Source organism: Podarcis muralis, chromosome 5 (genome assembly GCF_964188315.1).
Source record: "Podarcis muralis chromosome 5, rPodMur119.hap1.1, whole genome shotgun sequence".
Lineage (NCBI taxonomy): Eukaryota > Metazoa > Chordata > Lepidosauria > Squamata > Lacertidae > Podarcis > Podarcis muralis.
The window spans coordinates 96,030,046-96,043,560 of record NC_135659.1 but is presented as its reverse complement, the minus strand read 5'-3'; the positions used below and the strand labels follow the sequence as shown (position 1 = coordinate 96,043,560).

Below are 13,515 nucleotides of genomic sequence, written 5' to 3'. Positions count from 1 at the left end.
ATGGAAGTGGACAGAGCCCTGCATGGAGAAAGCTAGTACTGTATGTCGAGGGGAAGGTTTCTACACTGTATAAGCGAAGAGATTCCTGCATGTAGAAAGGTAACTTATAGGGGTAGGATTTTAGCCCGTGTGTAAGTAGGCAAAGTTTCTAGGCTAAGTGAAGAGATTTCTGCATGTAGAAAGCTAGCTTGCCGGGGATGTGGCTACTAGGCCATGTAAGTAGGCAGAGCCCTGCAGGAAGAAAGCCAGCGTATCAGGGAGACGGTTTCTAAGCTGTGTAAGTGGACAGATTCCTGCATGTAGAAAGCTAGCCTGTTGGGGATGTGGCTTCTAGGCCATGTAAGTGGACAGAGCCCTGCATGGAGAAAGCTAGTATGTCAAGGGGAAGGTTTCTAGACTGTATAAGCAAAGAGATTCCTGCATGTAGAAAGGTAACTTATAGGGGTAGGATTTTAGCCCGTGTGTAAGTAGGCAAAGTTTCTAGGCTAAGTGAAGAGATTTCTGCATGTAGAAAGCTAGCTTGCCGGGGATGTGGCTACTAGGCCATGTAAGTAGGCAGAGCCCTGCAGGAAGAAAGCCAGCGTATCAGGGAGACGGTTTCTAAGCTGTGTAAGTGGACAGATTCCTGCATGTAGAAAGCTAGCCTGTTGGGGATGTGGCTTCTAGGCCATGTAAGTGGACAGAGCCCTGCATGGAGAAAGCTAGTATGTCAAGGGGAAGGTTTCTAGACTGTATAAGCAAAGAGATTCCTGCATGTAGAAAGGTAACTTATAGGGGTAGGATTTTAGCCCATGTATGTAGAAAGCCATCGTCTTGGGAAGAAGGCTTCTAGGCTAAGTGAAGAGATCCCTACATGTAGAAAGCTAGACTGTCGGGGATGTGGCTTCTAAGCCATGTAAGTGGACAGAGCCTTGCATGAAGACAGCCAGTGTATCGGGGAGACGGTTTCTAGGCTGTGTAAGTAGACAGATTCCTGCATGTAGAAAGGTGGTGTATTGCGAAGAAGGCTTCTAGGCCAGCCTACTCTCTGACATTAGACTTCTATGTGCAGGGGTTTTGAAAACTACTTGAAGGTTTTTTGTTTTGTTTTACGATCATGGAGTGCATAAATTTTATGAAATGGGGAAAAATGACTCTCCCCCCCCCCTTTTATTTGTATTGTGGAACAAGGTGAGTTTCGGTGTGCAGGCTGGCAGGCATGTTATGTGGGAGCCTTCTCAGTGGCGGCCCCATGATTATGGGATACCCTTCCTGGTGCCAGTAGCCTCCTCCCTTGTGAGCTTTTAAATGGGGATTGAGCATCTGTTTGTTTTGTGGGAGTGGCCTTTGAGAGCAGATACTGGGGTTTCAGCTGGCTGGAGAGTTTGTAAGGTCATAGCTGGTGCTGGTGTTTTTCCTATGCTGATTAGAGTGATTCTTGTAATTAATTATGTATTCCTTTTAAGCTGGCAGGGAAGTTGTCTTAAGTAGCAGCTACCCTAAGTATACCCCACAGCTTTATTATTACTATTTTTTTTAATTTTATTTTTATTATTATTATTCATTAAATAAAAATAAGACCACCTCAAAGTTGAGAACTGGGCCTGGATCTAAATCCAGTGCAGCAGGAATGTTTGCTTTTGAGGTGGGTTGGGTTAGGGTGCGCCACATGGAGAGTGAGTGGGAAGGGGATTATTAAGAAAGGAAGGTGTTTACATGCAAGAGTTGTTTCTGTGTAGGCCCAGCTGAGGGAAGAAGTTGGTGGATCAGAGAGCTTACATAGGTCTCCTCTCCTCTTTTAATCCCCACAACAAGCCTGTGAGGTAGGTCAAGTTAGGAGGCAATGGCTGGCCCAAGGACACTCAGTGGGGGTCGTGGCGGAGTGGGGATTTGGATGGGCATGATGGTTGAATTTAGGTGGGCAGGGCATATAGATTGCTGAGTGATCATGGGAGTCAGGAGACTCCAAATGTTAAGCTTGGTCTTTGAATTTGCGCTACCCCTTACGCAGGGAGCCCCAAGGATTTGATCAGGGGGCTAGGTGGGGAGGACCTGCGGTGGAATTCCAGGAGGCTGAATGCAGAGCTCGAGAATCTGAGCTACCCACCACCCTTTTAAGTGGGTTAGCTTGAGATCAAAGAGTTATAGCTTTGAGCTTCAGTGGATTCCCTGCTTTCATTTTTCTTGAGAGGTTTGCCTTTGATGCTTACCAGCAAAGAATGAAAGCACATGGTCTGTGCGATTCTCCTCTGTTTTTCAAGCAGCTGCATTAATTTCTAACGTGCTTATGTAGGCTCTCGACTCCCGTCTGCTGTGAGCAGTAGCACACAGTCGTGTGTGTGTGTGTGGTGATGCTTTGTTTGCTAAACTAACCTTTTGCCTGCTCCTTTGTGTCTTTGAAAGTGCAGCTGCTATCTTATCTGCAGGGCTTTTGAGGGGTAAAGACAGCAAGAGTACTTCTTTTTATGCTGAAAAGTGGGCATCTTGCAATTTCTAGAGCTGGGATGGGAGCCTGTGGCCCAAACTTCTCATCTGCCCCTTGCAGTCTGGAGCGGATCTGGAGGGCCCCAGCTCAGGTGCCCCACCCCTGCCTGCCCTAGAGGCTGTCATCGCAATTGCTGAAGAGTAACGTAATTCAGCAGAATTGGAAAAACTCCTGAAGCTTGCCTTCCACATTTGTTTGTGGCTTATTTACCTAGGAAAGCCTCCCTTCCATCTTGCCCAAAAGTCATCTTTGTGGGAAACGGTTAGGGCTTTGACAGCGAGGTCATATTGCATTAGCTTCATTTATTCATGTCTTGCACTTCCATCCCTCTAAGCAATCAGCAAGGTGATTTATAGCCTTGCAGCAAAACGATGAGGAGCAACTTAGCAAGCTTCTCCCCCACAAACCTTGGAACAGAGTGTGGATTTTGGCTTTTCTGCCTCGTCTGTATCACACTTCCTCTACTCTGCCCCAAGCTCATGTACAGCAAGCAACTAGAGACCGTTCTGTTTACCCCACCCTTTTGGGCTCGGAGGAGCTCCTCTGCCAGAGACTGTCAGCATAATATCACTCCTGAGGCAGCTGGGCCACCAAATCCCTTGGGACACTTCCAATATAGATTACAAGAAGAAAGGCAACCCATTGTGGTCTTAATAGGCCCACCCCTTCGTTTTGCAGGGGGCATGAGAATAACATGAGGATGTGTGCAGTATAGATGCGGTCTTCAGAATGCCAGTACAGTGATACGTCGGGTTACATACGCTTCAAGTTACAGACTCCGCTAATCCAGAAATATTACCTCGGGTTAAGAACTTTGCTTCAGGATGAGGACAGAAATCGTGCAGCAGCGGCGGGAGGCCCCATTAGCTAAAGTGGTCTTCAGGTTAAGAACAGTTTCAGGTTAAGAACGGACCTCCGGAATGAATTAAGTATGTAACCAGGGGTACCACTGTACTAGCGTTGGCTCCCTTATCCAAGGGTATGGAAGGGGAAGGACTGTAGTTTATGGATCTGCCCTGAGCATTCAAATCCTGGCATCTCCAGGTAGGGCTGGCAGAGACCCCTTTCTGAAACTGGAGAGCTGCTGCCAGTCAGTGTAGACAATACTAAGGTAGATGGCCTTGATAATAAAAAGTCAAGTCCCTATGTACGCTCTGGCAAACCTGGGTTTGTTGCTGGGTTACTGTGTGAGGCAGCCTTGAGCTACCTGCTCTCCCTGCAAGGAGAATGACAAGATCGCTAGATTGCCATCCCCGAACGTGTCAGCTGGAGGGGAAGGGAAGAGGCCATGTCTCCAGGGACAGCAGACGGTGCACAGTTGTTGTTGTGGACGCAGCTTGTGAGAGCTGCTTCTCTGGAGCTCTTGATAATGCAAATATGCTTCTGCGGGTCTCTTGAGCAGGACCTGATTTAGAACAGCCTGTTCCTCTTTTCCCTCTTCTCCTTCGCCGTATAGAGGGGCGCCTGCAAGACTAACATGCTCTGCCTTTTAGCTGCTTATCCTTTCCTCCCTGGTTTGCTTCTTGTCCATGACAGATATCAACCTTAACTCTCCCAACAAAGGTCTGCTGTCGGATACTATGACAGATGTGCCTGTGGATAACACGAGTGCTGCCGCCACCGCTGCTCCTCCTGCAAGGGCCTCGGCCTACAATGGGCTCACAGAAGCGGAGGAAGAGGAGCTAAGGGCCGAGCTGGTCAAGGTAAAGGAGGCTGCCTTCACACTCTGCTTTTCTCCATGCTGTGCTCTGTTGCTGCGGTACAAGGGAGCCCAGATAATTCTTCCTCTGTAGCTCTAAAGAGCTCAGACTTAGAAAGCCCACAGAACAGAATTTCTAAAGTGTCTGGTGTAACCTTGTAGTTCCCTCTTTTGTAGACATGTTCCTTCAGAGCAGTTTCCCCTCAAAACTGGGTCTCAAGCTGTTGTTGGACTACAACTCCCATCATCCTTAGCTAGCACCAGAGGTCAGGGATAATGGAAATTGTAGTCCAACAGCAGCTGGAGACCCAAGTTTGAGGAAACACTGCTTTAGAGCCTTAGACACAATTCAAAGTGTTGGTGCTGACTTTAAAGCCCTAAATGGCCTCGGTCCAGTATACCTGAAGGAGCACCTCCACTTCCATTGTTCTGCCCGGACATTGAGGTCCAGTGCCAAGGGCCTTCTGGCGGTTCCCTCGCTGTGAGAAGCCAAGTTACAGGGAACCAGGCAGAGGGCCTTCTCGGTAGTGGCACCCGCCCTGTGGAACACCCTCCCACCAGATGTCAAAGAGAAAAACAACTACCAGACTTTTAGAAGGCATCTCAAGGCAGCCCTGTTTAGGGAAGCTTTTAATGTTTAATAGGTTATTGTATTTTAGTGTTCTGTTGGAAGCCGCCCAGAGTGGCTGGGGAAACCCAGCCAGATGGGCAGGGTATAAATAAATTATTATTATTATTATTATTATTATTATTATTATTATTATTATTATTATTATACAATATTGTGGCATTTGAAGGTGCTACTATGTGAATAGCTGCATTACCTGGGAATTCAAATATCCCTTTAGTACATTTTTGTCTTGCCCTTCCTGTCAGAAGCTGAGGGTGGCAGATGTGGTCTCAACATTTATCCTCAGAACAACTCTGTGAGTTGTTAGGGTGACGCACTAGCCCAAGATTACCCAGTGAGCTTCATGGCTATCTCTCTGGGGACATAAAACTCTCCCCATTCCAGTTCCAACACTGCACTGTTCTTTGGCAGTAGGTCTTCTCTGTAATACAGGGCTTGCTCATGGTTTTCTAAAACTGGGGCATAGGACTGGTTTTCAAACCCTGCTCCTTAGGAATCCCGTGGTTGCTTAGTAAAGAAAGGTGGCTGAATACTTTCCCTTTAAAAAACCCTTTTCTTTGGCACATTCTAGGCATGCACTTAGCTTCTGTGGGATAGTGTTAAAGTCTAGCATGCTGGGCACTGGCCAGACCTAAGCTGAGATGGTATGTCCCAAAACATGCCCAGGAACCTTTTGCAACACACACAGTCCTCTGTAGATAAATGACAGTGGATTTCCTTGAGGACCGGAAGCAAATCATTGATATGCCAGGTCCACTGTTCACACATTGCAACACTTTGATATTTTCACTTTCTCCTGATTGGGCTTCATACCACAAATTGGCCTGCATGTGAAACTTGACTGCAGAAACAGAGAGCTGTGTTCAAACAAACACATCCATCAGGAATGTTGCTGTGTCAGGTCTCCCTTAAAGCTGATGTGCTGGGGAAACTCCCTAATCAATTATATTCTTTGTACAAAGGCTGATATCACTTCTATGCAGTCTACTTTTTTAAAATCAGAAACTGCATGGTCTAAACTCACAAAAGTAAAATCACATGCCCATAATACTTAGGCAGTTAAGGAACAACCAATCTGTAGGAAGTGGCCCTGAGTTCTTCACTTGTGTACACAAAGAGTGTTTGCAGAATCAGATCAAGGTCCAGCTAGTACAGTGTTCTGGCAAGAATCCCAGAAACCATCAGCTGTTAGGCGGCCCACTGTGGCCTACTTTCTGGCCATTTCTGCTCCAGAACAGCATTTCCCAAAATTGAGTATACAGCTGTTTTTGGACTACAAGTCCCATCTTCCCTAGCTAGGAGGACCAGTCGTCAGGGATGATGGGAATTGTAATTCCAAAACAGCCGGAGACCCAAGTCAGGGGAACAGTACTCTAGATAAATAATCTTCAGACTTCTGGGGAGCTACCTTTAGCCCGACCTACTTCTTAATTTTGCAAAGTATTTGTATGTTGGTAGCACCACTGCTGGGACGCGGGTGGCGCTGTGAGTTAAACCTCAGCGCCTAGGACTTGCCAATCGTATGGTCGGCGGTTCAAATCTCCGCAGCGGGGTGAGTTCCCGTTGCTCGGTCCCAGCTCCTGCCCACCTAGCAGTTCAAAAGCACCCTTAAGTGCAAGTAGATAAATAGGTACCGCTTTATAGCAGGAAGGTAAACGGCGTTTCCGTGTGCTGCGCTGGTACAGGCTCGCCAGAGCAGCTTCGTCACGATGGCCACGTGACCCGGAAGTGTCTCCGGACAGCGCTGGCCCCCGGCCTCTTAAGCGAGATGGGCGCGCAACCCCAGAGTCGGTCACGACTGGCCCGTACAGGCAGGGGTACCTTTACCTTTACTTTAGCACCACTGCTGCCTCACACGTTAGAACAGGCTACAACCCAGTTGTGACGGCAGCCCACTAGTTGCAGAAAAAAGCTTAAGCTGTTTAGCGCAATAAGCAGATATGTTGATTAATACATTTAAAATGCTTTGTGGTCCATGTCTTGCTTGCCTCGTCTCTTGGAGGCCAGGACGTCACGGCTCACCTTCCATGCTGAACCGTTACGTACCTGCTCCTGCGACACTTGGGTCTCTAACCCAGATACCTCTCCTCTTTTTTTTGCAGGTGGAAGAGGAGATAGGCACCCTGCGCCAGGTATTGGCTGCCAAAGAGAGACACTGCGGGGAGCTGAAGAGAAAGCTGGGCCTGACCCCCTTGGATGGCCTGAAGCAAAACCTCTCAAAGAGCTGGCATGATGTCCAGGTCTCCACTGCGTAGGTGTTGCCTAGGGTGATTTTTCCACCGTAACCTGCAGAATTAGACATGGTGTTCTATTGGGGCTTGCTCCAACAGAAAAGAGAAGTCCTATCTATGAGCTTTTATCCTTTGAGATCCTGAAGCAGTAAATCTTCCTTTACCATAGCAGTGGGGGACCTCTTTTCCAGGAGACTTATCCCCAAACCACAGCCACAACCGATAACACACGTGACAGGGCTGCCAGTGCACAGCCTTAAAGTGCTCCCAGTTGTGTATTGGCAAGCGAGGCTTGCCACCACCGCCGATCAGTGGGGCAAGCCAGCTGGGATTGGCTGCTTGGAGGGGATGGCAAAGAGCCATGGTGCTCTTTGTAAACTCCTTGCTCCTGCCCAAGAGGCCCTGCTCAGTTCTTTGAAGGACTGAGCACCAGCTGATCGGCAGCGCTCCAAAGCACCACGCAGGGTTCCTTGCGTGGCCTGCCCAGCGCTCTGAAGCTGCAACAGTTGTTGGAATGTCAAAGTGTCCCCTCACCTGACCCCATGCCCACCTCTCAGATCTGACCCATGAAGGGTAGGGGAGATAAGGATCTGGCTCCAACAGCCAGAACCACTTCTTCACACTTGCTGAAGACTTGGAAGGGACCCTGAGCTTCATCCAGTCCGACCCCCTGCAATGCAGGAATATGCAGCTGTCCCATATGGGGATCGAACCTGCAACCTTGGCATTATCAGCACCACACTCTAACCAACTGAGCTATCTAGGCTTGGTGCTTCTTTGGATCACAGTCTGGGCTTCTAATTGCCTTTTTGACTTACGTAGAACCCACTGGTTTTAAAACCCTCCTTGCCAAGACTTCCAGCTGTAGCAGCTTTGCAGTGCACACCCCAATCCGTTCATGCCATGCAACACCTCTAATTTAATTTTATAATTCCAAATCACAATCTCTTCCCAAAGGCATCTGAGGAACTGTATGCATATATCAAAGCTACAAATACACTCTAGCTCCCCATCCCAGGATGCTGTGAATCTCGCACACTGCTTCATTTTTCTCTGACAGGAGTGTTGCCAAGACCCACCTCTCAGGCTGGGTCAATATTTCATCACCTGCCTCTTGGCTGTTGGGTTTTCTTCTCCTCTCTTGAAACCATTTTGACCCCAGCTTTCAAAAGTGTGATTGACCCCCAGGTTTTTGTTTCTAGTTATATGAAAACCTCTGAGAAACTTGGAGAGTGGAATGAGAAACTGACCCGATCGGACCTGTGAGTTCCTCTCCTGCCTTAAAAGCACCAACTCCCTCTTCCTGGCTCTTTTCCTCTGACTCATTCTACCCCTTCACTTTGGTCCCAGAGGAAGCTGGCTGTGTGCTTGGGATGTTGGAGGAGCAACTTCTGGGCCTTTCGCTTATTAACGTCAAAACTCCATTCTTTTGCCCATAAACATTTCTTGTCCCCGTTCAAGATTAAGCTCATCTTGCTGGCTTCCGTGACGTTTCCTTGCATAGAGAAAGGAAAATTCCAATCAGTTACCAGGCCACATTGAAGCATTGCAGAAGTCCAGCCGGGAATTGGCTACGTTAATTCAGCATCACTCCTGTACATGGCAAAAGGGAGGTTTTACCATTTCAGATTCTGATGCTCACATGCAGACCATGGACAAAGGAGAGCGGGAAATGTGAAGGCTGGGTGTTAGCAAATGCAGTTCCGTAGCTTTTGGTTTTAGCTTTCGGCTGGAACCATTGGGTGGTATAAGTTTTATGCAGAGTAGGCTCGTTTAAATTAATGACTAAGTAAGGTCTTATGGGATGCAGGTGGTGCTGTGGGTTAAACCACAGAGCCCAGGGCTTGCCGATCAGAAGGTCGGCGGTTCGAATCCCCACAACGGGGTGAGCTCCCGTTGCTCGGTCCCTGCTCCTGCCAACCTAGCAGTTCGAAAGCACGTCCAAGTGCAAGTAGATAAATAGGTACCGCTCCGGTGGGAAGGTAAACGGCGTTTCTGTGTGCTGCTCTGGTTCGCCAGAAGCGGCTGAGTCATGCTGGCCACATCACCTGGAAGCTGTACGCTGGCTCCCTCGTCCAATAAAGCGAGATGAGCGCCGCAACCCCAGAGTCATCCGCGACTGGACCTAATGGTCAGGGGTCCCTTTACCTTTAAGGTCTACAGTGGTACCTCGCAAGACGAACGCCTCGCAAGACGGAAAACCCGCTAGACGAAAGGGTTTTCCGTTTTGGAGGCGCTTCGCAAAACGAATTTCCCTATGGGCTTGCTTCGCAAGACGACAGCCCATAGGGAAATCTCCGGGACAGCAGGGAAGCGCAGCGCGTCTTCCCCGCTGTCCTCGGACCTCCTCCGAAGCCTGGCGGCGGGGCGGGGACACCTCCTCTCGCCGCCGCCGGGCTTTGGAACAATGCCCCGATGCCGGGCGGCGGGACGGGAACCTCTCACCCCGCCGCCCGGCATCGGAACGATGCCCCGATGCCGGGCGGCGGGGCGGGAACGCCTCCCCCCGCCGCCCGGCATCGGAACGAGGTCCTGGACCTCTTCTGAAGGCAGGCGGGGGCAAAAGTCTTTGTCCCCCCTGCCTGCCTTCCCAGGGGCTTTTAAATCGCCCCGGACAGCGGAGAAGTCCTCCGCTGTCCCGGGCGATTTTAAAATGCCGCCCGCCAGCATTTTAAGATCGCCCCGGACAGCGGAGACGTCCTCCGCTGTCCCGGGGTTTTTTAAAATGCTGGGGGTGGGAAGAAAGGCGGTTTCCCTAGGAACGCATTAATTGATTTTCAATGCATTCCTATGGGAAACCGTGCATCGCAAGACGAAAAACTCGCAAGATGAAGAGACTTGCGGAACGAATTAATTTCGTCTTGCGAGGCACCACTGTATTAATTTCAGTGACTATACTCCGAATTAAACTTAGTTGAATACCCGTATGTTCCATGGCTACAAAGTGGTGTTGAAAGGGGGAGATCAGCCGTGGGAAAGGATGCTCAACTCTTGCCCATTGCTTCCCCCCTGCAAACACTTGCGGGCAGCAGAGAAGGGTTCTTCACCCTGGCTCCCTGCTTCTTCACTGGGGACCTCTTCTTCTGGAGGCTGCTTTGCAAAGGAGAAATGGTGCCTTGGGTTTCACTCTGTGAGGTGGCCACAGAAGGCATCGTTCCTTCATTGGGGGGTGAGAGAGGCGACGGCAGATGCAGCATCTTGCCCTTCCAGGTGCAAGAGACAGCAAAGGAGGATGGATGGGGTTGTGCGAGACCTTCAAGCAGATAGACCTGCAGTGTTACTCTGTGCATCTCTGCCCAAAGGTCCCATGGAGTTCAGTGCTGCTCACTGCTGAGGAAGCACGCCTAGAAATGTATTCAGGGTTTAGTTCTAGGCCAGGACGGAGCAACTTTGGACATGGCTGTGTTGCAGCCTCCTGGCTGGCTTGAGATTTGGGCCGAGGCTGCCTGATGTGGTGTTGCTGAATGTGGGAGGGAGCTGTGTCCATATGGTCGACTGCGTGCGTGCCTGTATATGTAGGCACATGTGCATGCTGGCACATGACCACCCTTGCCTGAATTAGCATATGAGAATCCCTCTGCCCCATGCCTAGTGCAGAAATCCAAATAAGCTGGTGGAGTTGGGACAGGGCACTCTGTCGCTCCTTGGACAGCCCCTTTGAGCAAAAGTCAGGGTAGTAGTGATTCTTTCAGGCTTACTTTACAATTCAGCTTAAAGCTGGCAGCCTGGCCTGCTAGAACTATTTTTGACCCAAATTATTTGTCTTGGCTTGTATTTTTCTTTATATTTGGGACTGGACTAGGTAATTATAGCCAGCCAGCTAACTATTAAGCAGACACTATCCTCCCCAGTGCAGGAAAAAAATTCAAAAAGCCAAATCTTAATTTTATTTCATTTATACACTGCTTGATTGTAAAATGCCCCCTCCCCGCAAGAAAAAACCTCAAAGCGGTTTCTGAAGACTGGGTGTTAATAGGCTGCTATAGCACTTGTATTTATAGAATCCTAGGCTTAGTGTGACCTTGTTTTAAGACGCTCAATTATGTCTTCACTCTTTATTTTCCCACATGCTGCAGTGCATCTAACTGCACATGGTAGCCCAAGCCATAGGCAACAATGAGACACATTCTCTCCCCCCCCCCCAATCTAGCCTTTCAGATTGATTTTTCCGCAGGGGAGGCATAGAAATAAATGTTCGAAACAGCAGTTTAAAACCTGCCTTCCACCACTCTCTGCACTGCAGCAGCCTTGCAGCCTTTTAAACTTAATTGCACTTTAAAACAAAGCACCTGGCAAATGTTAAGTCGCGTAAAGGTATGTGTGGCAATTTCTTTGAGACGCAGCTGCCTCAACCAAACCATAGTGGGAGAGGCTGATTAAAGTAGCTTTGGGGTCGCTGGCGTGTCTGCCTTTGCCAAAGAAAGGAAGGAAGAACCGTTGCTGTTTAGATTCACTTCCCTGAACACCCAGCGTAAACTCTTGTGCTTGAATCCTGCCTTGCTGGTTTCTCATTAGGGCATCTGGCTGCCCGCTGTGAGGACAGGATTCTGGATTAGGTGAGCCATGGGCCTGATCCTGCAGGGATGGGCTCTGTTTTAATCTAACGGCAGCAAAGTAGGACTGCTAAGTCTAGGGTGGTGCCTTCCCCCCGCCCTCCGCAAGCATGAAAAGGAAGGAGTTTGAGAGACCATTTTTGCAACATCTGAACATTTTATTTATTTAAGACTGCGTGTCTTCGATGGTTCGCCCCAAGAACAGGAAGGAATCTGACCTCGAAATAGCACAAACTAGGGAGGAATAAATACAAAAGATTGAAGAAATAGTGATGCCTTTGTTACAGCCCTTGTGGTTTGGAGTGCTGTGGAAGAAAGGTTTTGGCCCCTTCTCTAACTTCCGTTGTATTTATAGATATGTTTCGGCCAGCAGCACCCTGGAGGACTGGAATGAGAAATTAACCCAATCAGAAGCGTGAGTGTCTTAACCTTCAGCCTAAAGCACGTTCCCTTATTCCAATAGCATCCTGCAACTAACCGTTCCTTCCCTGCACTAACTGCCTTTCTGCTTGGTCTCCATTCTCTAAACGCCGTTTGTTTTGCTGACTAATTAGGGATAGTGGGAGAAGGATGACTTAGACTCTGCAGCTTACTGCGTGGCAGCTTTCTCTATGATCCCATAAACTTATCTGTGATATCCTTCCCACCCTGACGTTTGCCCATTGCTCTTTGGCAGTAAACACCTTCGCCTGCTTCTGCGCTTCCTTTTGATAGGCCTCGTTCAGGTTAACGCGCAGCTTAAGCTTGCAGATGATTATTGCTTGTGGACTGCGGTTCTGCGGGAGTGCAAAATGTAATGCAGAATGTAATAGTGGGACCAGAATCCTGAGGTTCTCTTCTTTTAATTAATTTTTCTAAATGCATGAATTCTAGCCCTTAGGGGTGTAAAAAAAAGTTTGAAAGTATGTGGGCAGCATTTCTGAAATTTCAGCAGCCAGAGAGATTCAGTGACTGTACCCCACCCATGACTAGCAAAGCAGAATAAATCAGGCAAACGAGGAAAAAGAACCCACAGTATACTGCAAAGAGAGAAATGGTTGCAAATGGCTTAGTTTTGCAAATCGTAGAATGCATTTTTTTCTTGGTGCAGAATTTAGATGGTAAGGGAATGGAGTTTTATTATTTTTTTAAAGGTTTTCTATTCAGTCCGCTCACAGGGCCTTGCAGTGAACCCAACCAAGCACACTAATGCTCCTGTGCGAAGCATTACTGCATATAAATTAAAGCGAGCTTAAGACAGGTGCATTTTGTGACCCTTAGATGGGGGTTCTGGAGAACTGTAGGTTCCCAATCCTAGTTTCAACAGGAGGGCAGTGCAACAGTTTCCTTTGGTTCACCTTATGTCTAGGAAACCTCTGGTTATAGTCCTTATATGATCTTAACCGTAATCAGCATATTTCTTCTGATGTCCCCAGGAGCCACTTTTTAAGGAAATTAGAGCCAGCTTCCATAATTCCTAACTGCAAGCATGTGTGTGTCTCTCCCCATTGAGAGCATCTTATCCCCATTGAAATAAGTGGAAGTAATAGAAGAACCCTGTAACTCTGAGTGCTTCCCGTTCAATTCAGTGGAGCTGATGAGGGAGGAAGAGTCCCTGTTGACTTGAATTCAGAGAAGCTGAGGCTGGAATTGAATGCATTTCTGCTTGCACACATGTGAGGGGTGGGTGGGTTACTGATTTCCAGTCCTGCTGTAGCCCTTCATTCATTGAATGCCACTCTGAAGGATCTCCCAGTCGTCTGGGGTGGCTTTTCAGGGAGGATAGGACTGCATCAGAAATAAGGAACTGGGAAAGGCCTATCCTGCGAGAAGCTCCTTTGGATTTACAGTCGTACCTCAGAAGTCAAACGCCTTGTGACTTGAACGTTTTGGCTCCTAAACGCCGCAAACCCAGAAGTGAGTGTTCCAGTTTGCAAACGTTATTTGGAACCCGAACG

At 48.5% G+C, this 13,515-nt stretch overlaps 1 protein-coding gene across 10 annotated transcripts in view; it reads left to right on the top strand.

The window, feature by feature from the left end:
* The window catches only part of TPD52L2 (TPD52 like 2), a 33,129-nt gene that overhangs the window by 418 nt on the left and 19,196 nt on the right, over positions 1-13,515 (top strand). For 3 of the 10 annotated variants that reach the window (XM_028735480.2, XM_028735484.2, XM_028735485.2), the window contains exons 2-3: positions 4,001-4,167; positions 6,897-7,045. In XM_028735480.2, coding sequence (XP_028591313.1) covers positions 4,001-4,167; positions 6,897-7,045 — 316 coding nt within the window. Of the gene's footprint in view, positions 1-4,000; positions 4,168-6,896; positions 7,046-8,227; positions 8,288-11,933; positions 11,994-13,515 lie in introns of all 10 variants that reach the window. The other 7 variants (XM_077929388.1, XM_077929391.1, XM_077929390.1 and 4 more) reach the window with 4 other exon arrangements.